This window comes from Ascidia mentula, chromosome 8, assembly GCF_947561715.1.
Source record: "Ascidia mentula chromosome 8, kaAscMent1.1, whole genome shotgun sequence".
NCBI classification, from domain to species: domain Eukaryota; kingdom Metazoa; phylum Chordata; class Ascidiacea; order Phlebobranchia; family Ascidiidae; genus Ascidia; species Ascidia mentula.
In genome coordinates, this window is record NC_138573.1 from 7750894 (window position 1) to 7775705 (window position 24812).

General features: G+C 45.4%; 1 protein-coding gene across 1 annotated transcript; it reads right to left on the minus strand.

The window, feature by feature from the left end:
- Window positions 1–42: 42 nt before the first annotated feature.
- LOC145910700 (uncharacterized) lies at window positions 43–10234 on the minus strand. The gene is made up of 6 exons (XM_082997894.1): window positions 9944–10234; window positions 8437–8709; window positions 5294–5477; window positions 3945–5207; window positions 2651–2710; window positions 43–1916 (listed from the first exon to the last, which is right to left on the minus strand). The coding sequence occupies exons 2-6, from the start codon at window positions 8632–8634 to the stop codon at window positions 1738–1740; spliced, it is 1884 nt and encodes a 627-aa protein (XP_082854020.1). The 5' UTR covers window positions 8635–8709; window positions 9944–10234; the 3' UTR covers window positions 43–1737.
- Window positions 10235–24812: the final 14578 nt, after the last annotated feature.

Genomic DNA, 24812 nt, shown 5'->3' on the forward strand with positions numbered 1-24812 from the left:
AATCATGTTTGGCATTAAAACTAACAGAAAAACGTCCAGTCATTGTCCTTGGTTTCTTATTTATTGCGTTTCCACGTCACAGTTCACATTCGACGGGCTTCTCAATACACTTAGAACATAGCCGCACTACCGCAGTGCGGCGCGAGTCTACAGATAGTTTAAAATTAGCTTGGCAACTTGGAACAGGCCACGTTTAGGTGATAAAAACAGAAAAGCAAAAACGCTACAAAATACTCTTTGTTCGTTTCACTGCAATATAACAATGCTCGAAGAACGGTTGAAGACAACAAAACGTGATCATTTGGCAACGAAACGGCGAGTCGAGAAGACATCGCCATATATTTCTTGAAATTAGTACGGATGTTCGCTTGGCGTCCGCGACTACAACCGCGACAGGGTGAAATGCCCCGTCCCGGAGAGCGCGGTCAGTTGATTGGTTAGTAGGATTCGTAAACCGTGCAAATGAGCATCGACTCAGAAGTGCTTCGGAAAACAAAAAAATTGGCGAATTAAGCAGGAAAATCAGGCGCCGGGCCACGGACGGGCACCGACCGATCTCCCTTGTCATATAGAATAGCTCTTCGGTAAAAAATAGAAAACGTATTTAAATAGAAAATATTGATGTGATAAAAACTGCGACGGTTGCAAATAATGCACCGCGGTCGTGGGATGCGTCAATGTACAAAGCCGGTTAATAACGAGCAAAAAAAAACAACAAGCACGCACATTACTCAGACAGGCACACACGCTAGTGTACAAGTAGATAGAATAGTGATGTACCGAGCTAAGCAGCGGAAAATCATCCAGTTTTATGCACGTGTGTTGTAGGCAGCAGCGTAAACGATGTACAGAATTCATAAATGTGGCTTGCTTATGTTTTTAGTGGGACAATTATCATCTTTGGATATGTAATTAAAATAACCTGGAATTGGACAAGAGCAGCGATATAGGAGCAAATATGATTGATGCACTACAAGCCTAAAGATTTCCGCGCACGGGTGTAGGCGAGCGGACATTATTAAGTGCAATGGGCTCTCCAGGGGAACATTTCAAATGTACACTTGCGTTAAACATTTATAGGAACGTAATGTAGAACATTAGAAGCGGGAAAAAGTAAAACAAAAAAACTTAGGCGGGAGCGCGTCATACTGGGTCTGCACAACGGCCAAGCGCACCTCCCACAATGGTTGTTCGAAAGTTTCTGTGACATCGCTGTGCAGGCAACTGTGACAATGCACAGCGCCGTGCAGGTCTCTTGTAGTTGGTGGACCGTAACGGCAGATCGCGTGACAGACCCACGGCGGCGCTTGGGTCCACGAAATCAACGGTGTGATGTTGCGGCGATTTCTCACGCGCGAGAATCGGGTCAGTTGGTGGATTAGCGTCGTCGGGTGTTAACATCTCTCCCGTGTGTACAGATTGAAGAACAGCAACGGGCGGTTGAAGAAAGCGTCTCTGGTTTATTTTTACCACGTTGGCACCACGCGGAGGTGGTTTCGTCCTGGGAGCGAGAGAGACCTGCGCGCCTTTTGGGTTAGAAAATATCGTGGACGACAAGTGCTTCCCGTTTCTCGGCACTCGTCTTCCTGTGGCAGGCGACAGTGATATGCTGCCGCCTTGGTCGATTTCCTTAGTGTTACGCAAACGTTCAGAGCGACACAGGGTTAATGCAGGTTTTCTTCCTGAGATTGGTGCAAAAGCCTGTACACGCCGGCGAGGCAATAACATCGTCCCTCTTTACGCTTGGTGCCGCTTCATGTGGAGTGAGAGGTGATCAGAGCGAGAAAAGCAACGTCCGCAGACGAGACACTTGAATGGCTTCGCGCCAGTGTGTTTGCGCATGTGCCTGGTGAGCTCGTCGGAACGTGCGAACCTCCAGTCGCATCCCTGCCAGTTACAAGTGTATGGCTTTTCCCCTGGAAATACAAAAATACCGGTAAAAATCTGCCCGGTACACAATATTTGGGTGTTCTTAACAAAAGCTTTAGGAACTATTTTTGAACCGATTTAACAGGCGCTGTCTTGTCTAACTTAGTCAGGCCCAACGGCCCAAGTTACCGCATTCGTTTCAGTTAACGTGGCGCAGAAAGCATAAAGAGGATTCTGTCGACGTCACTAAGGCAAATAAGTCAAATCTAGCGGAACTTTGGGCATTGTCCACAAATACATCAGGGATAGAAACGTGAAGTTATGTGTGGAAGTTTTGTGACGTCCAGGACGCGTTTACTCTTTGTTAGCGCTGGCGCGATTTCTTGCTGGCAAACCGAATGGACGTTGGTTCAAACGAGATTGTCTGCGGAATTTTGTTTTTTGCGAAAACTGTGTTTACGTTCGGAGATACGCTACAGTTGAGCGATTGCAATTAAAGTAACAGAATCGAGTGCTGTAACGTCAATGCGGTTTTATCCTTATTTGACAGTGTAAAACAACAATGTAAATGGCTATTAACAAACTTTATCCATTAGGCTTTCTCAAGGTACCGTGTGCTCGTTTTCCAACATTTTCACACGAGCGAAGCTTAATATTTCGGGATACAACTAACGTATGTTTTTCAAGTGTTATTTCCTGATGGGCAACCTAATTGGGCGTTTGATCAAGCAGCAATTAATACACCGGCAACGTCACAACAAAAATTTTCCCAGTAGCTTACCGGTGTGGGTGCGTTGATGCGCCTTCAGGTGAGAGCTCTTCGTGTACGCCTTCGTGCATCCTAAATAAACAAAGAAAAAATAGGTTAGGAAAGAATCCTTGCGTTTTGCACAATTACGGTTTTACACGCCCTTAATGCAGTAACTAGCAAGCTCATCTAAAAATAGGACATATTACTTGCTGGGGCACAAACTAGGGGCAGTCATGCACGCAGTTTGGGAGTAGACCTTGGGGCAAATGATTGTCTTTTTCTGGGATTATTCGATGACGTAATAGCTCCACGGAATCAAATTTTTGAAATGACCCCCTTATGACATATCTTATCACGCGTTTGGCCGCAATTTTTGCCGAAATTTGGCGCGTGAATAAACAGAGATGCACGCGATTACGAGACAAGAAACCCGCGGGTCGATTCTGCAAGCCAACAAAAGGGGACATAAACGGCTTCCGCGAAACTACCGGCACTTACTGCGACAGGCTTATAAACAAACACAGCGACGGGTTTTGCACCAAACTGGAATTATTATTTATATAAGCGGGCGAAAAAATCGGCATGAAAACAAACACACGACTGTCTGACGTTTATCGAATGCAACGCGGTTTTCTTGGCTTAGCGGCAAAAATACGCAAGAATCGTGCAACGCTCAGAGATTTTCCGGTGTCGTTTCCGTAAACAAATCGCCATCTATCGATGTTTTCTGTTTATGTCAAAGGCGCGGGGAATTCGGCGGTTATTTGTTGATACAGAGGCCAAAGACAAGTGACGTGTTTGCCTATGGCAGTTCGGGACCTTCACCGAGGGCGTTGTTCGACCTCTAACAAAGATACCCGCGCCCGTGGTAATTGTAGATTACCGAAAAGCCCGTGTCCCTAGGTAACCTACAGAATAAGAAGAAAAAAATGTATACCGCCAACCGAGTTAAGTGTTTACGACCCACACAAGGTTGCCACACCCGCTTTTCCGCAACATTGCAGCATTGGAAAGTGTTGCTAGCAAGATATCACACATTGCCCCTCGTTCGTCGATGCCGCTTTGGCTGAATACACTTTTTTGTGCATCTCTGATTTCCACAACAAGCACGCGTGCAAGCTGCTATGTGATCCATTAACTAGAGGCACACGTTTCGACTTCCTTTGCCCAATATATCGCGCTTGGGTTTTGCTGCAAAGTAGAAGTGGGGCACGGCGTAAACACGTCGCGTTTCGGCTGAGCGGTAAATAGCTCATGGTTGACTGGAGGATCCCAGCGGTGGGTTGCGCAACACGTTGACAACAGATAGGGTGTTTTCGCTTACCTGCATGGTTGCACTTGTGCACGCGTTTCTTTTCGAGCTCGGGGTTGTTCCTTCGGCTGTAGCGGGGTCGGTATGGGATGGTGCCGTTCACCGCCATGGTGTACGAGGGTGGAACCGACATTCCCATGTAGGGGTGGTGGTGGTGGTGTCGTCTGTGTTGCTGACTCAGCTCGCTCCTTTGCTGGAGAATCTCATGGTTGTGCTGGTGCTGGGGATGTGCGTGTGGTGGTTGCTGGTGATGATGGTGGTGGTGCATTTGGTGGTGGTGCATCTGGTTGTGCTGGTGCGCCAAGGGCTCGGATTCGGCTTCCAAGATTGATGGGAAGTTGATGGGATGAGGTGGGAAGACGTTTGTTTGGTGATTTTGAGGGTAGGCGCCATGAACTTCGTTGTATGCCATGCCGTTGGCGTACTGGCTCTCAACGAAAGCCTTCTCTTGCTTGGGTGCGAGGTTGTGGCCATTGATTTGTGGGCAGGTGATGTCGTTTATCTCCCTGCTGCACCTCCTGCCATCTTGGTAGGCAGCGACAGGAGGGTTGTCGTATTGGATCTGTGGTTGTTGGCTTTCCCAGGAGTTCATGGTGGGGACACATTCGGTGATTTCGGTCTTTACGTCGTAGGGTTGCTGCTGGGGTTTGTTCATCATGTTGATTGGCGAACACGGTTGTTGGGGCATGTGGTTCGGTGACATGGAAGGGTTGGGAGATGTAGATGGCAGGGAACATCTGTCAGTAGTGAGGCTTGTCGACCTCGTACGCTGGTAGAAGTTGGCCATTTGGTCGTTATCCTCGTGAGTGGTCACCGCAATGGAGGGCATGGAGGTGTGCCTGCGTGGGTCGTACATCGGCACCATATCGGACTCAGAGTTGAGCCTTTGCCTGACGTTAAGCATCGCCTCTTGGCCATTGTACATTGGTGAATGGGCAGGAGAGGTTGGGTTAGCGTTAGGCGAAGAAGGATGAAGCACTGCGTCCGAAGTTTTGATGAAGCTCGACACAGGAGGAATGTTGCTCAAGTTTGGGCTTCCTGGAGAGGAGGCAATGACGTTTTGCGGGACCGACGATGCGGGCTCGTGATTGGGCGAGTGCTGTGGGGAATGGTGGTAGTGTTGGTTGCCGTTTTGCTTCACCACGACGTTGAAGTTCAAGTTCACGCAAGACATGTTGTTTGTGGCATCGCCGTTGTTGTTGTTGCTGTTGTTGTAGCAGTTAGACTGTTGGTAGACGCAAGAGTTGCCGGCATGGGACATGTGGTTATGGAATCCTAAAAAGCAATTTGTTACAGGTGTTGGTCATGTTGTGTATTATGTTGTGTATTATACTTAAGCCAGTTAAAGACAATCAATTTACCGTTAGGCATCGTTTTCGGGCAGTTGAGAATATCGTGAATATCGGAAGCGCTGTCACGTCGGAAGATGCTAGGATCTGTGGCAAACATGGGACCCGCTTGCATGGGGGGTGGCATCGAGACTTCGGCGTTCTTCATCGATGTGCTGATTGTTGGTGCGTTCATGTAGTAATCGCTCATGGAGCCCTGAAAGATATCAGGTAAAGGTTCCACTTCGTTGCCGTTGGACAAACAATCAGCTACAATGCCTGTCATAGCCATGGGGGCGATGAGGTCTTAGACCAATTGACCCCCCGGTTTAAGCCACTATTTAGCTGGTTTCAGAATCATAAAACGCCTTTGATTTATTACGAGCGGCTATAGCGGTGTGTGTGCTTAGCGCACATGCCCGGTGCGACTTGACAAAATACAGGAGCGGGACCTGCTGAGGGCCAAAATCTGTTTAAACACGCGGCTCGTATTGTGCCGATGGCAATGTTATTGCGCGGCGCCTGATCAAAGCGGCACACAGCACCTAACTGGAATATTGGCAATTGACGATTTGGACAAGCGAATCGGCGGCTCAATGCGAACGCAGGAACCAGGTTATTTGTCGCCCACTGCTGAAACACTGGAGAGAGGAGAACGCTTGGGGTAAAGCAAATGAACGCGTCCTCCGAATTGGCCCCTTAATTGATGGAACACTTGTCTGTGTGGTTTGGGATTAGAATACGTTTTTTTATTTTCTCCTATCGCCAGGAAGTGTACCTGATATGTTTGGGCGAATCCAATAGGTTTTTCCGTTCTTGCGATACCGTAATCGCATCACGCATTCAGGGGCAAAAATTAACATGCCCTGGAATCTTTTCAGGTGTCGCTCGGCAATTGAGGTTGACAAGTTTTAAAAATAACTCATTTTATTACTTCCAACGTTTCCTTCGCCTCTGGTAAAGCCAGTCTTGCACAAAATATACGTGGGTGGCAGTAGTCGCGTTGTCCATGCGCATTCTTCGCATGTCTTATTATTAACATCATACGTTGCCACGTCCGACTACGGAAACTGCGACGTTTACAAAGCGAGCTTTCAGGCCGTTGCTCCGAAATTAGCGACATCGCGAATAATGACTCCCGCAAAGAGCGTAAGTACGTTTCCGTGTATCGATTCGCGCCTGACACGGAAGTTCTGTTAACATAGTCCCGACGCGACAAGAGCGGCGTAACATTGAGGAATGGCCTTGACGTCAATATATTAGCTGCGTGGCGTGTATGGATGTCGCGACGACGAACAAACTCACAGTGATAACCAACGGTTCGCGAAAGCCTCCTCAAAGCGCTGATTACAGGAAAATCATACCTTTGGGAACGCCAACTCCAAAATAGAATAGATCGCCAACAATACGCAAAGCCCTCGAGAGAATTTGCGTCTACAATGGGGCCCAGCATTATGATGGGCACCATATACGCGGTGCTTTTGCACTTACTCTCTCGTCGGGCTTTGTACAAAACAAGGGAAAGTTGTTTGGGCAGGTGAACTTCGCCAAACCACAACGCCCTGTGCGCATCACTTGAGCGGTTAAGTTGTGTTCCAGAGTCTTAAGAACATTTGACAGCGAATGCTAAGCGTGAGCTGATCCTGCCTTAAAGACTACATCAGCGACAAGTACGTAACTGGTCACTGAAACCATTTCTGAATACGTGGAGGCGTTTACGCGCTCGTGTGTTTGACAACTTCAGTGCTGACGTCAAAGCAGATTAACTATGGCAACGGAGAGCGTCTGTGAATCTACTTCAAATCGAGTGGCCAACATTTCAGTCGCAACCAAATCAAGATACTTTAATCCCAAACGCATGTAATCTTCACCGAGAGCCCGATGACGTAATCGTTTAGAACACACCAATCCGACGCGATATTTTTGGATTCGCTTGACGCAACCCGAATACTGGACGTCAGTCTGTAAGGTAATAAATCGCACCGACTGGGTGGCATTTCAACCAATCCGCACCTAGTGTCGACTGCTTGGCTATGACATATATCCAACTTGCTCCTTCAATTTAGCCTGATGTTTCGGCGAGTCGTGATGGTGCAAAATATTGGTTGCTATGGTTATATGTTGGCATCCGGTTGGTATGGGATATTACAAACGTCTGGAACATCGAGCTGCAGTTTAGCGTAAAATTCATTATTTAAACTTGCGTGATATTTTATAAGGCTGTAAACCTGCTTTTGTTAAACGGACAATAGTTGAAGTCCAATTGATTAGTGTGTGTTTGGTGCCAAGTGAAGGTGAATAGCTAATTTTTGGTGTGTATCCGCGACGTTTTGCTCGGTTTACAACAGACACGTGCCCCATTGATACGATTCTAATTTCCGATGATATTGCGCTTGAAACAGGAAATGAAAGAGGAGTGATTTTTTCCGCCCACGGGCGTCACTGCGCCAGAGATAATAAAATTTGCCAGCGGAAAGTTGCTTAGTAAATCAATATAGCGCTTATTAATCACGAAGTTATACCTGGCCAAGACAACAAAACTGTTTGTTTGAAGTATAAGCCGGGTCCAAATGCCCAACGCCCAATATACTAACCGCAGCGAATCAAACATCACTGATGAAGCAATCTAATCGAAGTTCAAGTAGGCGACGCATTTCCGATTGTCGTCATACGCAAGCAGAACCGCTAATATTTGCACCACTCATAAATCGTTGTTTAACTTTGCCTGTGCTTGGCGGCGGTTGAGGGTCAAAATCGTCAAGTGAAGTTGTAACTGCAACCAGAGCCCTTAGAAACGAAATACATTCCAGCGTCACCTTTAGCACGCGAAAGCAACGCAGACCCTTGGGCAGAATGTATTTGCATCGTCGCTGAGCAATTTCCTGCCATTTCGCCTCGCTGCCTACGAGTCCTCTCTGCCTCGCCGTCGCGGGGATAGAGGTGAATAAATTCGTCACCCATAAACATCGCTCGTCGAGTGATCCTGCACCGGAGCGAGCCCCAGGGGGCAACTCTTCAAAGAGACCCCCGAAAAAAAACTAATCTTGTCGCATCGGATATCCCGCGTTACGCTCGCTCTACAGCGTGCATTACGCGCCACTGCAATCGAACGGCGGCTATTTTTTAAGTCCGATTTGATGGACAATAAACGAACAAAAGTGACCGAAGTCATTTACCTCGAGACTTTCAACGCTCGTCCTCTCAGCAAGAGTCGGCTCGAAGTAGAACTCGGGTGACGAGACCGGCGAAAATGTGGACGAGCTATCGGAAACCGATGCGGCTTGTTCCAGGGACTGGTTGATGAAGCGGCTATCGGCGGGAATGGGGGCGTTAAAGTTCGGCGAAAGGTAATTCACAGCCACGGCAGCAGCCATTGGTACGGAGCTTTCCTACAGGTGCGTGGTAATAACCAGGCACGCTTGGTCAAAGAGTTTGGAAACGTCTCAAAGCTGTGGAAACAGAACAACACGAGTTGTAAATTCTGTTTTCGGTATAGTTCAACATAGACTAAATCATAAACATGCTTTTATCCCTAATGCTGTTTGACTGTCCACAGACTAACTTTTTATTCTGCCTAAATTCCTGTAAAAATAATCCCATCGGCAACCTAACATCTGGCGTCCACGGCTCGCGATCCTTAATGCATGGGTGATAGGTTGCTGTGATGAATATGAATGGCTAGACGTGAGCGACAAACTATATAAACGGCCCGAGGGAAGAGAGGGTCTTAATTACACGAGGTCGCCGCAAACTCTTTTTTTCGCGCCTGTCACTATTTGCGTAGACCAGCGGCTCACGGCACATCACAAAAGATAATATGCTGACGGAAGAAATGAAAAAGGCGACACCGCAAATTAAGAAAACTTCAGTGCGAGACTACAACGGAAAAACGAATTGGCGTTTACCTGTAGATATTGTGAACACTGCCAAGGGAGAGCGACGAATCGAATTTTCGATTTTTCAAGACCAGTGGACGTCTTTGGGTAATAAACAACGAGAGAGCACGCGTAACATAATAGACTCAAAATAAAGGAGAATGTTATGGGACCCCTCGTAGCGCAAATACCTTTAACAAAACTAACATCGCAATGCGGCCAAACTTCACGCAGCCGCCTTTGTGCGAAATTTCGACAAATATTAACATTTCCCTGTGGTCGACTACGCAGCACGCGATGCATTATTTCGCGAGTGCCAACGGTCGAATGGATCGCGTGTTTGGCGTTGACGAGGGCGCACGCACGCGACGCGAAGATTTTTTATTATTAAAGGCATTAACAATCGCGATCCGAACAGCTATATTGTATGGGATTGGAGAGAGGCAACGCTGGCCGCAAGCTGAATCGAGCCACACAAAAGGCGAAGGTTAGCAGTGAATTAAAGCCGTTTACCAGGAAGTTATTATTTGTCGCTCACAATAACGCGTAACAAGAAGCGCTCCATTGTTCTATCCGCGCGCCTACTACACAACAAACACATTTCGGCGCGTTTGCAGCCCAATTTGTGACTCTTTCACCCATCAGCTACCACCATATGTGTCAAATTCCACTGCAAGCGCGACGTAATTCTGCGTGGTCGCGGTTGTCCCTGTCACCAGCAAAATTGACGAGGCCATTGTTTGTTTCCTACTACCAGGCAGAGCACTTTGCCTAGCGCTTTGCAATAGAGGAAATAACAATAACATACCTGCTTGCACTAAATGAGTGTATCGGTGCGCTTGGAAAAGAGGTCGGCGCAAATTGCAATATCGTCGTCGTCGTCGAGAAATCTCGGTTTTCGTCAACCGGGTCGGTTGCTTGTCGTTCAGCCCGTGAAGGCTTCGTTATGAAAATATGGCGACTGATGACGAGAACTGCGTTCACTTCGTATTTGCCCTTCGGCAAGTTGTAGCTTTGCGATGGCCTCGGCGATTTCTGCGCCACAAGCCTGTCTAATGGATGCGTTTCTGTCTCTGCAACATACATACAAAGCTTATCAATAAGAGAAAAAATATATATTCAGCGTTATGTCAAACATTGATGCACTCTTCAGTTAATGGGTTGAATTTTCCTTGAATACAGTTGAAAAACTAACACATAAACATTCACCAGCCCTTTACCGAAACAAAAGTTCTAATTTTTCCACACGGTTTTCTCAACCTGGCACTTTTGTCAACGCTTGGAGAGATAATTTCACCTTTCAAACGTTAATTCTAACTTAACCTTCCATGATTATGTCTTGATTTCCAAGAAGAGGATTAATTTCAAGCGGAATAATGTTATGGACGATCTTTCTTAATGCTAGCTTTTCTATAATCCTCATTTTTACGAAATTTTTCGCAGCGCAGAGTGCCACGTTATCAAAGCAAGGCCTTCTAATCTACATGCGTCGTCGGCCTTGCTCGCCTGCCCGAACTGCCAGTAACTTCAAAAACAAGATGCGATATCCTTTTTCATGGCCGCCGCGAAACGCCTGGTGACGCAGTCCAGAGGAGCAGCCAGATAAGAGAATAAGGAGTCTTTCAGCGAGTCGCGTTTTTCTCGTCAGAGATTTTTACACGCAGGCGAATGGGCACCTCCTGGATTGCACAACGCTCTTGAACCGGCCGGGCGAAACGCGAAAACACCGACAGGATAGTTACAATTTGCCAGCTCTCGCCCGGGGTAATTTTATTCCGCGGGTGCTTCGTTCCGCCAGAGTCCGTTGCGCGCTGAACTTACTCACGGACACTTTAATTCGATTTCTACTCGATTACGCCATTATTGCCTTCTGCCTGGCATTTCACAACCGCGTAAACAGACTTTTCACAAAAACTACCAGAGCCTACACACAGCACCCCCGAAGCTATAATGCACCTGATAAATATCGCTTCTCTGCGCCCGAGTGACTTTGAAGACGCCAAGGCGGTCACGGCGTCGAAAACTCTGTCCTCGCGAGCGTCCCGCTTCGCTGGAAGCCCTTATTGCCATTGTGACGTCAAGCGCGTTGTCACGCAATGGTGCGTGCTGGTGCGTCCTGTTTTGGCGACGGAAGACACCAGCAACCCGAAGCTCTATGTCGTTTAGGTTGAAACTGCCCTTGTACCAACTTCCCGTTGATTTCGCGAAAACGTCCTGTCGATAGCCGAGCGAACCCCATTGTACAAGGCATTCAAATTAGATATACTTCTGACGTGTTTCGGCAAAGCGGCTGTTTCGAGCATTTTCTTCGCCTACCCCAGGAAGCAGCACGCTTTCAACAACAATTCTTCGGCGTTAAAGGATCCTGTTAGTTGTTATCAGACACAAACATAGTTTAGCCGCCAACTCTTTGTGTTTTGGTGATGAAAAATGATCGCCGTCTGTTAACCCCGAGGAAACTGTCAGTCGAATCAACTGGCGCCTGTGAAAGACATCCGTGTTCACAATTTTGCGGCTATAGACGGTGACTTATCATCAGTAGTAAACACACGAAATACTTCAGTAGTCAAGAATTAAATTAGGTAATTTCACACTTAGCGGTAATCGCATTTTGTTGGCAACAATTTTAAAAACCACATTGGTTTCGTGCGGGCCTTTGCCGTGCGTTGTCCGACATAGAAACAACGTCATCCCAAATATGAGGTAAACATTTTAGTTGGAATTTTGTTACAAGTCTATACGATAATGTTCCCACTGCCAATGTCATCATCTCCATAAAACCGCACACATGAATTTTGGGGCGTAGTCGTGTAACCGAAACGCATCCGTTGAATAAAGAGCTTAAGTCGAGCGCATATATACAGCGAAGTAGTCTTGCCTCGTATATCGTAAACACTTCCCATGTTCGGTTAAATATCAAAAGTTGCTCGGTGCGCTGTCACCAGTTTTAAAGACGAGTCGATTCGGTCAACGGCGGCAACGCATCTCACGGATCGCACTTGAATTAGTATATGTCTGAATCACCGAAGGCCTTGGCGGCCATTCTCTCCACTCGTTCTCCTTTGTATTTTCAGGGATATGCCGTAATGCATCGGCGAGACACGACAGGATCGGCTGGACTACGTCATATAAAAAAATTCCAACCAAAAAAATGTTTATGTAAGCAATATAGTCTGTTCGGCGACTTGACCTTTCGCGTTCACGGCTCATTTCCCCCGTACAATGGAACGACCAGATTTAGTTTCTTACTTCACCTGAACACAAACATCGCATAAATAACGTTGCCGTTGTGGATGTTTTGACGAACCACAAACCGTGCTTTTGTAAACATCGTTTGCAGAAAAGTCTGTGACGTCGTACTGGGGGCTTTAGAATAAGTGAAGTGTTTGTTGTCTGCGTTTCGCGGCCAAGAACAAGTCATTGCGGACTAGCAGCACAATGGCACTTATTCAGGCGCAAAAATACAGCTGGAATTTTGCGATATTTTTGTAACGTGTACGAAACGAAACCACCAGTCTGTGAAATTCATGCGGATCAAGCTAGGGCACTGATCATGCACACACAACGTTGCCGCGACTTATAAGGATGCAGCAGGGCCCACCTTACATACCTCCCATTGTAGCGGTGACGGACCCTCGCTCAACAACAATTGCTTGGTTAAGTCGAAAAAAGCAGGGACTTACAGCAGATAAACAAGGTCTATTGTTTTGTTTCAATATTCATACCGAATCGAAATAAGCGGAGTGAGAGTGATGTAATCACTCTGCGCTCATCAAAGGTGGCCCAAGCGTCGGGTGTTCGCGCCAATGACACTTAAAAGTACCGGGTGGATCTTAACTGAACACTCGAATTTACACAGCTTTCACGCACTCCGGGCTGCGCACTCCAAAAAAGATGACATCTAATGACCCGTTTTAATGTTTGCAGCCGTGACTTGCAAATAATAAACCGCAGGGCTCTTATAAAAGCCATATTAGAGAAGGTAACAGCATAGAAATCTATTTCTCGTTTCGTAAACGGATTAACACGCGCGCCCATCGGATGCGGCCAAACAGCCAGATCGTGGGGCGGGGCAGGACCTTTGATTTACAATATCCATTCTGCGGAATCGCGGTTCCCGTGGATCGCGTCTATCGCCACGCGATGGTGATTGCAAAATATACACAGCCTCGCCACTAATCTCTCTGGGTACAAATCGGTCACGCAATCACTTCTTAACTCTTTAGCGGAAAAACCTTGGTAACGAAGCGTTGTTTCCAAGAAATGCCAAAACACACTCACGCAGTCGATGTGCATCCGAAAATCGGGCGATTTTTATTTCTTTGAGAACAGACTAACTTTGTGACTTGGTGGCCAACTCGGGAAGAGGAACCGCATGAACACATGTTTTTGTGAAGCAATTCCCACTTGTAATGCCAAGAACAAATGCCGAACACTCTGTTCACAGTTTATTTCACTGTAAATGGAATCGTTCAGGAGGAAACCCGGCAGTTAGGGCCCACGTTCGTGTTATGTGGTCGCGTAATAATCCGGAACTTCGTTGGTCTGTTACATGGCCCAATACGCCAGTGCATCGATTCCCAAACTGGGGTTACATAAAAAAATATAAAGGTTTCCATTAACTACTGAATATAAAGTTAGTTACTTTTGGGCAAAAATTGAAATTATTCGTTAAGCCTTGGGCCAATAAACGCATCAGAGTAAAATTCTCCAAAAAAACGTTTGGCGCCGAAGCTGGAAATTTGCCAGAAGAGCTTTTTGAGTAAATTTACCAAACGAAACAAATTACGACAAATGTGCGTTTTTATTGTTACTTAAATAACCTTGCAGTGTTCCACAGGCAAAAAAAGTTTGTAAAACACTGCTCTAGTGTGTGTTGTAAAGAAAATTGAAAAAAATGCACTATCCCGAAGGTAAGGGCTAATGTCAATATTATCCTATGTTATCTTGTATATAACCAGGAGACGACCAACCAGGGAGTCAAAACACAACTGTTTATCACATAGGTCTAATGGCAAGTCTGTTGTACAACAAGCCGTCTTCCGAGACACGTTTGGGTGACTGTGGTCTCATTATCTATATTACCCCGCGCGATTAGGCTGTCAGCAGCGCCAGTTGGTACTTGGCCATGAAGATGAGCTGACCTACATCTTAGCATGTTTTAACGCCGCAAAGGCCAGATAACCACGAGCAGGCTTTACGAGTCACCTTCACGTTTTTCACTGCATGGAAAATTCCAACAATGACGCGAAAATAAAACTTTGCGGTGTAAGTGTCAATACTTATCTACTTACGGGCTGAATTAAAATTGATAAACCAAAAAAGGCCTGGAGTGGTTTTCTCATCTTGCTCATACCAACGTGTAATCTGAACTGTCTTTGGATAGTGGGTAAAAACAAGACAACAAAGAATACACAAACTGCTCAATTACTATCTTCATAACAAAATAGGAAAACGTTGGCAATTACTTTAAACGTGATTTAGTATTAAACTTGAAGTCAAATCAGAGAACAGTGTGTACATAAATGTGCAGTAATGGAAATATGACCCTGAATAACTACCTATATCACTTAAAGCCCTCTTTGATATTGCATAAATTTTGCACGAAATTTGCAACGATCACCGCATCTAGGCAGCGGTAGCGAATACGTGTTGTCGGGGTCATCGGACATCCGCCACGAGCGGACGATCATCAAAAATCGTGAATCGCCCGAGAGCAGGACTTGTTAGAAAGCCGGTAAATATCGAGCAAGGTCGTGACAGAACGCGAAGGCCTCGCACAACCGCCGCCATTCTCAAAGGCGCACGAGTCGAAATCAACGGATCACGATTTGTTCTCGGGGCGACGCGCTGATCGCCTCACCCGTGCACCCGCATTTCGTCATGCGGTCGCATCATGCTAGATATTTGGACATATCTGAGTGCCCAGTTTCTGCTAAAGCTAACGTGCGCGTATTCGTGTATTATGGCAATTTTTTAGGCATTCACACGCATATTATGTGCTAGGACTGAGGATGATTCATTGTTTATCGCTGTAAACCGAGCCAAACATGGCAAATCGCATTGGATTCTGGAGAAGCGGTGTGCACGTACACTCACGTCGTGTTTTGGTTGACCTCGTCGTTCTGGATTATTGTTACATATCAAATTCCATATCGAGCGCTATTTTGCGCCAACGTGAATTCGTAAGCGAAAAAATATCTTCCGACGTAAAACGTCGTTATAACCTCTATTTAGGGAGGGTCCGTGTCGTACGGTGTATCAGGTACCCCCGAAGCGGAGTTACTCCACTCGACGTCGAAACAACGTGACTGAAATCGCCACAATAACCGTGCGCGTCGCGCGAGCAGCGCATCAGTTTATAGACACTTATCGCAAGCGTGCATCGGTGCCTGGCCGTAAACGAAGGTTGCTTTATATAGCACCTGACGTAGCGCGCGGAATGACAGCGGCTCGCGGAGCACAACAATGTGATGATCGTTTGTAACACTTATGCCCGAACATTCTTTATCGAAATGTCGTGACTGTGCAAAAGATACGCGCGACGACCATCCGTTAAATACAAACTGTTTTGCATTGGGCGCCGTGTATTCTGGGAATGTCGATCTGACACCTGTCGGCGGTTGTCATGGATGCATCGTCATTCTGCAGATGCGGCCATCTTCCGTTTCCTAATTTGTGTGGTTTCAAAATTGTATTGTGGGAAAAGAATCGTATCCTGCTGTGACATTAGATGGTTCCTAATATTAAAATAAGGATGCTAGGAAGAAATAAGGAAGAATACCACTGTGGATCAAGCTCGAATTTTTGTAGGTTGGACGAAAAACCAAGTTCACATTTTTCACTACAAAATTTTTTTTAAAGGACGGTTAACATTTATTTGCAAAGTGAAATGTCAAAATATTTTGCCGAAGTAGACACACTTGTCATCACCAATCTGTTTTTTCACAGTTTTCAATGTTTGGATCAAACAATTTGTTTTTGAAATCATGTTAACTTTGCCCGTAAGTTTTCGTGACGTAGTACAAGGAAAATGCCACAAAGTTACTCCTCCTTCACGCCTTCGGTCAATAATAAACTGCTGAACCACATCGAGTTGTTGTGTTAACGACGACGTTTCCCCAATGCACCAAAACTCAAAGTCCGTGAGCGGGTCCTACGTGGAACGGTTGCCATGGAGACAAAAGTCGGACGCTTGTGGCGCGAATCAAGTGTGTCACGAGTTAGGGAAATCAAACATCAGTCTTTTGTCGTTGCGTAAACATCGTAGGCGAAGCGATGATCGCTCTTTCGACGGACGACAAACACACACACTCTTCACGCACGACACGTTCGCCCGATCCTTCAACTGGCGTTTGTGTGATGGAGCCAACGTTCAGTATTTGTCCACGTCGTCAGCGTGACTCGTCAAAACTTTGCGTTTCTTGGGGGGGCGCAACACGTCATTGGGTCGAAATTCGGGTGAAACTGGGTCGGGTTAAATTTTTCCACCCCCACTTGAAATAAAGTAAATCTAAATCAATGCCTGGAAACCGTTTGCAAAAAATAAAGTAATTAAGAAGAACTGATAAAATTGGTTCACTTAATCTTCTTGGGAATAACGATCCTCGATAAATTCAGAAACAGTTGCGTATCGAAAATATATAATGATGACATTGCACTTTGCGTAGACTTGCCCTTATTAACTGGATGTAGATGCGTAATATGGGCGGGACTTGATGCTGTCACAAAACGTCGAAACTCGAGTGGTAAGTTTCCGTTCGTCTGTTTGTGTTTAAAAAAAGAACGGCTATATAAGATGTGTGCGTCGATCTCGACGCAAATACTAAGCCACGCATCCGCAATATAGTCACAATGGTAAAGCAACGTTGACGCGCCCCTTCTGGTGGCGCATTCCTAAAGCTAAACGCGGTGTTTGGGGGCTGCCCATTGACGTGTTCTCCAAGCACAGGGATCACGGTGGGCAGGTATAGGTTAAAACGGGTGTCCATCATAAGCAAAAGTTTTCTCTAAAATCAGGGGAAATTTGTTGTTGTGTAAGTGCTCATGCACAAAAATGGAAATGAATGCGTTTTCCCGCAGAGGCTTCAAAGCATTTACGTAGAACAGGGTAGATCAATCCAATTTTAAGGATAATTTGCTGAACCTCTGTTTGAAGACGGAATATCGCGGTTTATTGTATATTCTTGCCGATGTTTCGTTTGTTCATTGGCTTAAAACTAAAACTAGAAGTAATGCTCCCTTTACCACCATTCAACCCATCCCATTGATAGGTGCTTTGAGCTGGTATTATTTCTATGGTGAACGTCGTCCATGAGAGTTAGATCAGTGTCACGTCGAAGCAAATAAACCTTGGCCGCGGCCTTGCTCTCAACGCGCTGAATACATTGTTGCTTCAAGTTGGATCAACTTTTCTCGCATGTGAGAAAAGCACGATTTCAACCGCGCGTCTCTGCTCGCTTTAATGGAATCGAGTCACGTCTTACCGCAACGGGAATTCAGCAGATCACCACGACACGTCCCAGATGGGATCACCTTTGTTCTATGTAACTTGCCTCCGGGACGTTTTTTCTAGTTATTGCTGTAACAGGCTCAGGTCATCTTTCGCCCGAGAGCATTATCACTGCCCAAGCGATCTATTCATAAACAAATAAATATTGTCTGTAAAGTTGCCGAACTTTATCTCTGGTTAGTGTTTGTGCACTTGTACTTACTACTTAATGACTGTAACGACAATACAGTTGACCTAATAATGGTTGCTTAGTTACCTTGTTATGTTTCTGGTAATGGATTCATTTACAGTTTTGAAACTAAATAAGGGAAGGGTTTGTTTACAGTTTTGAAACAAAAACAAAAAATTATCGTATACACGTAACATAATTTTACAGAATATGTAGCTGCAGTAATTTGCTAACAAAAGTAATTTGTGTTAGTTTGGACATCAATAGTATTAAAAATAATTGATTTACGGTCTGTGGTGACAAACGAATCGGTTTCTTGCGCAAGAACCAAAGTCTAACAGTGAAAACGAAAGTCGGCGAAATTTGGTGAGTGAAAGGTTAACCCCATTACTGTTTTCTCCCCAACTTTTTTTACGCGAGTCAACTTGCTTCCGTAAAACAAGCGAACGAACGAATTCTTTCCCACTCCGTCACAGTATGGGGAGAAGAGGACCTTACATCTCTTGTAGTAACAACCCTAGACCCCTACACTCTAATAACCCCCAGTCTATCTATAGTTTATTTTTACCCAAACGCGAAAGCGGGGGAAAGTATGGGATGGCGTGCGATGGACGTAAGAATGTCGCTGGCTATTTCGAGGGAATGGACATCACGGATATGACGTCTTGTTACGCTAAATTTCGGAGCGCGGGGGCGTTACGTGTCCAACCGGGGCGCACGTGACCTGGGTGGGGGAGACCGTTGCACCGTTGGCAAGGCGATTGCGTGAGGGCGTCCGCGTATTTACCGACCCTCTCCGCCGAGAACGCTTGTCACGCAATGCGCGGTGACTCTGCTGATATATGGGAGTCAATATTTGCGTCAAGTCTTTCATTGTTGTTTGCGCGAAATGATTACTCGCCCATTGTCCGGGGTCCGCAGCCAGTGCTATTTTTGGGCCGTACAGCAGAGAAATTAATTCCCTTGATCGGCTCCCAATCCGCCGGCCGCGAAATTGTGGACAGATTGGGAGAACTGAAAGTCGGTCCAATTTGCCGGTTTGTTTAGCATTGGAGCGCAAACAAGGCGACGATCGGCTCACAAAAGTCTCAGAGATTGTTTCACAACTTTGCAAACTTTAGTTAAAGATTGACAAAATTTAAAAAAAATTCGATAGTAACCTCTGGGTCACAAAAATACGATGCGGGGATGCTGTTTGTTCGGAATACCGCCCCCTTTCATTTTTTCAGCCAATAATGTTCGCGAATCCCTATCGAACTAAACACCATTTTCTGGATTCGTTCAAAGAGAACGCCTTGGTGTTTCGTTGTTTAATGCGTTGACATTTCCATCCCATCTCGCCACTGTATATAGTTCCCAACCATTTTGTTGACACGGAACCATTTTTTAAAATCATCTGCGAACCCCTACGTTAAATTACCAGTTCGTTCTGTAACGAAGTTATACATTTCTTGAAATAAGGAACTACTGCTAATAGGGAAGTTTAAGCACAAACTTCACATTGCTTGATTTTTTTTCATTTACGAACTCCTTGGGGTCCCGCCAACCCCAAGTTGGAAACCACTTCACTAATTTCATGTGATATGAAATGCGCAAATGTGACACTTATGAAAGTCAACACAAATTTATAAGCCCCCAATTAAGCAGAAGAAGCAGCGACGTAATGTAAAGTTGCAATTATCTGAAAGTACAAGATAAGCGAACCTGACTTTGCTGTGGTGGGATAGTTTGACACCTCCTAAAGAGCAAGCAGTACGGCTTTGTATAAGGGGATCTTAGTGCAAACTTTCCGTTTACTTTGTGCCCGTCAGTAACGACAGAGTACACTCAAGGTCAAAGACCCCCTGTAACCACAAAACATAACCACGATGGGTCTTCACACGTCGCTGTAACTTTTAAGGAGAAACATGGCGGCGGAAATATCCGTGGGACCACACAGGAGGAAATTCCTTGTCAGTGGCGCTAGCGACAAAGTCTTCTCCTGGCGCTAGTTGTGTGGCGAAACTCCGACGTGATGGCATTTTCTTCCATGCGTTTCGTAAACTTTGTGCACTTAAATGACTGTAGAGAAGCCAAGATTGTCTAAATCGTCTGGTCTCACGATGTCCCGACGTGTTGGCACATACACGCAGTCTACATAAAGTTTTATGCTGCAAAGTTTTGTGTAAGGTTTTTAAGAGTTAGAGTGCGTTAGGTTTATACATTTTGGGTGATTTGAAAGATATAACTCTTTGCATTCAGCACTTGAAAATACACATGACGACCCTCGTTTCAACATCAAGCAATAAAGATTAGAGAAAAGGTTTTTGACTGACAATACCTGCTTGTTCGCCAACGGAACAAAGGAAACGTCCAACATCCCATTGTTTTCGGTCCAAACGTGATTAACTACTGCAATTATTGACATGTATTCAAAACATACATTGCGTGGGACAGTCAACGCCTTTAAATCTTTAACAAGGTAATGGAGAATCTTATCCCGAATAAAACTATAAGGCAACGAAAATAGAAAACGCCACTGGCCAATACACGGTCAGTACCAGAGTTGCAATTCTCCTAAACCTCCATTGTTTGATCGTGCATGATTGACCCAACCAATTGAAAGAATCGAAGACAAAGTCGGCTATCTATGGAGAAATTGCCCTCGTGTCCTTTCTCCACATTTTGTCGTACACTTTCCATGCAACTGGTCATCCGGCAGGTTTTTCTTGGATCCTTTGTCCTTCAAGTGCAAAATCCGTGTCCCACCGACCGACGAAGATGAGGAGAAACTGGTATCGGTTTGTGAGGAACATTTTCACGCACGAATCCTGTCAAAGAACCTCGTGCCCATCAAACGTGCTTCTGTCCCAAACCGCGGGATTTAGCTGTCAAAACACTGTCATTTTAACGCTTTCAGGGAAAAACAAGAGGCAATCCGATGTGACACAAATCTGGTTAAAATTTTGGTGTTAGTGAAAAATATACTGGTATTTTTACTGAGAATCAATTCTTTCTTCACGCATACATTACATCGATGACTCGCCATAACTAAACTATTTGTCCCAAACATGCTTAGGCTACCTTTTATCACTCTTGGAACGTAGTGGTTGGATTTGAATGTAATGATTCACATGTTGGCATACAGGACCAGACTGCTCTCTTCATACTCTCGTGAGCTTACCCGCGTGATCCAATCGTGTGTAATGAAGTTTTGACAAAACATCAATTTGAAAGAAATGTTTGCTGAAAATTACTCGTAATCGCACCCAACAAAAGGTCGATTATGCCAAGCAAAGAAGTCTCGCGAATTCTTGGTGTCTGGAGGAGAATTTTATCGCAAGTCCCTCTTCCTGTCCTGTGGCGCGCGTTATTGAAAGTTAAACAGGATTTAGTCGATTTTTGTCGTTGTTTCGCCAGGTGACCAAAAGTAAACATGACAAACGGGGCTGTGACGCGCGAAGAGCGAGGCTTGGTGGGTGAAAACGCATCGCAGCGGCATGAAACATCAACCTGGGTATCGCACGGCAAACATGTTGCTTCCTATGAGCGCGTGCTGGGTCCGAAGCAAACTCGAGGAGCTGAGGATGTTTGCTTTCGCTTTGAAATAAATAATTGCCCGCTCGTCTTCAAAGAATCTTGCGATGGCGGCGCGTTTTTAATGAAGTCAGTAATCGAGGACTCGGAGATAAGACCTCGGTGGACGGAAGTGCTTGAAGTTGTCGCAGCGGCGGCGAAAGCTTCTAGGTGGCCCGAGTGACGTTGTGGCCGACCCATTCACATACGTACGGTTGCTTTGACGGTTGAGATAACCTGGGAGGTGGAGGGGTCATTGTGGGCCTTACTGGGTTCACTTGGATCCGGTTCCGAACGTTGAGTGATCGTGTGTGACGTACTACACAGGATGTTGGGAGAAATCACGGGAGGTTCAAAGTTCGCTCAAATCGCGCGATATGAATTATAAAGCACGTTTTTTTGCATAGTCATTTCATTTCGAAAGCGTTTTTACACGATTGTTGATTTGCTGTCAATCGCCAATTGCTGTGATGGCCTATATTCGATGTACTGGAAATTATGACGCATACACTCGTCCAAAGACATATAAAATAAAAAAGAGTTACTAAAGGCAGCGAAGCCCGCTGACGAACAGCCAGTGACAAAGAAGGACAAATGGGTAGTGCGTTAAAGATGAAATGGAACTAACTTTATAGTACAAATATCTCTTGGTCATTTGAAAGTAAAAAGGTGGAAAACGCAATGCAGCGAAACGGGAATGCGAACAACGCCCACAATTTGTTTGTTACCTGCGATGAAAAGACCAGAAAGGAGTGAAATTCACCATTTCATGAACGTTTACACCTCCGTAATTTCGCTATGCTTTGCGAACTGTAGTGTCATTAGGAAATGGCGTGTTGGGAAAACGCCCTGCTTATGAAGTTCACGCGTTTATGCAGCTCTGCAAAGTTTGCTGGCGTTAATGAACCGATCGGCAGTCATGAACGCGTGATTTTCAAGGTGCCGCCGTGCCGCATTCCAACCCAGACGGTCGTCTAACCGTGATATGCGCGGCGAATTGCGTGTGTAATTGACTGAATACGGTTTGTTCTTTTTAATAAACCGAACTTTGCGTGCCGATGAGAAGTTTTTACCCCGCGAATTGACTTTTAACGAAACTACTCCTGGTGTTGATTTTGGAATAGAAGTTTGGCAGAGATGTATAATCAGCAAAACGCCCGAAAATAGTAACTACGTGGACACGATTGTTAAATACCAATGCACGGCAATACGTGTCACATCGTGTATGCACGATATATGGAAGTCTATTCCAAAACTCAGATAGGACAACTTTGGGGACCACCCATCGTGAATGTCATAATAGTCAACACGAAATTCCTTAAATCAACCTCTTTCACAAAATTGCCCTGCGTTCAAACGAAGGATGCTGGTAGAGGCAATTTGCCCAAATTAGAAGCCGAAGGCAGGAATTAGCGAAGAGGCAATGCGTGTTCCAGGAACCTAGGCACATTGTGCAGGCGCTTATTGGGGCCACTTAACCATCACCGGCGGTTCCTGTCCACCGGAGGACGCCGAGCGGTAAACAATGGCCCGCGACGCGCTATGCAGGTTCGCCTATCGAACACCCGTGCAATTAAACAGGCAGCGCGTCGTATCATCCACGAAAATACCACACAATAAATTACCACGCTTCGATACCGACATCCTGGCGTTGGTTACGGAGGTTTGCATTTGACCTTGGTCGGCGATTTGTGGAAGTTTTAATTGCTTTTGTTCTGTACAAGACTGGGTATACGTGGCAGATTTGCCAAATTTATTTTGCGCCAAGCTTCCTGCTTGAGAGCTCCCTCTAGTGAATCCTTTTTTTCGGAAATGATCTGTCGCTTAAACGTTGTGAACCACAGGCTTTTCAAGTTAAACAAACAAGTTTTTAATTTTTAAGTTTTTTACATTACCATAAAACTACAGCTTAATACAAAATGTTGGAACGTAAAATGTAAGAAAAAATCCATGCAAATATGTGTTTTTGTTCAGTATCATATCTCGTTGACCCTTTATCTGTACAGTACTTCAACTTTTACAAATCAACGGACAAATATCACTGGTTCTCGTAGTACAGTGGTAATGTAGCAGCAATATATTAACATATTTAAACACTTCCGTCCTCTCATTAATTGCGGTTTATACCACAAGACAAAGTGAAAGTAAATTGGTCTCGACTTGAAGTATTCGCCTTAACAAGCAATAAATTTATGTCGCAGTCAACAGAACTTATTTATCCTCACACCAATAAAATACCCAAACGTAAAGTAAAACGTAACCACAGTTTTTATTGCTTATTTGCTCCTCAAACAGAATTTACAACTCGTAAGGAGACTTCATTACTTTCCATCGGCCTTTGTTAGGCATCCAAGGGCGTAAAACCACAACTCATAAATTTTTATGGTGGTTTTCAGACGATCCCGAAGAGCAATTGACACGCAGCGGGGTCTCGGCAAAACCCAACGTTTCTTCTTCCAAGCAAAAGCGACCTAAAAGCAAACAAAGCGGCAGGATGTCATTAACCAGCTTTTCTATCCATCGACAAACTAATGATATGACGAAGGCAAACAATGCCAACAACGATGTTCCCCACGACCATTGTCAGTTTTGCGATATACAGACTCAAGTGGTCGTTTGTCAGAACGTTGTTGCAGACCAGTTCATGACTCCATTTCATTAAGGTTGACGACCACCGCAATTTAGCTCTCAAATATAGATATAGTGTGAAGTGTTTACGATGTGCAGTATTACGCGATACACCGCACCGTATACAGTGTATAGGGCATGTGCTGACTAGTTTTCATAATTGGTGGGTTTACCTCAGCGCAAATAATGAAGGGCGGAGCACGGCACAAAGGAAAGAAGATTGGAGTGACCATGCGTGGATCTGTGCAAACACGGTGGAAAGACTGAACGGAATGCTGTAAACTGCGCCCTACTGCCGTCCCCATGGCGACAATCTCACGCTGTAAAGTTCGGTATCTGGTGCGAACAAACCGCAGATTATCATATCCCACGGGATTGAAACAGAGTAAAGTGCGAAGATGCGTTGGGGAGCATTGACCCAATTGTATATCGTGTTTGTGGAATATCCGCCGCGGTTTAATTTCCCACCGCTTTAAAATGGTGAAAAGTACCGGCTTAAAGATTAGACAGGGCACGTCAGACCGAAAGCCTCGGCTGGTTTATATGAATGTAAGGCGAAAATGTCAAAGCCAATTTAGTAAATCATGTTGATGAGCCGAAAGAACGTGTTAGCAGGGCCAGTGATTATGGAGTGCCATTCACCAAAGGGCGCTTGTGAGCACACTTAATTGCCGTGTTATTACACAATTATGTTGGTTCCGAATCAATGTGACATAACAACGCTTGTCGTGTCCCCAGCAACGCAATAAAAGCAACTAAATGCGATGTAATTGGCCATTTCAGGGCGGCTTAGACAAAGAGGCATTGTTTGAA

Excerpts from the sequence above, each read along its gene's own strand:
- LOC145910700 (XM_082997894.1), bottom strand. The coding sequence starts at position 8,634 with ATGGCTGCTGCCGTGGCTGTGAATTACCTTTCGCCGAACTTTAACGCC. Across the intron at positions 5,208-5,293 it reads CCCGAAAACGATGCCTAACG|GATTCCATAACCACATGTCC; the intron begins GTAAATTGATTG and ends ATTGCTTTTTAG. Across the intron at positions 2,711-3,944 it reads GCACAAGTGCAACCATGCAG|GATGCACGAAGGCGTACACG; the intron begins GTAAGCGAAAAC and ends TTGTTTATTTAG.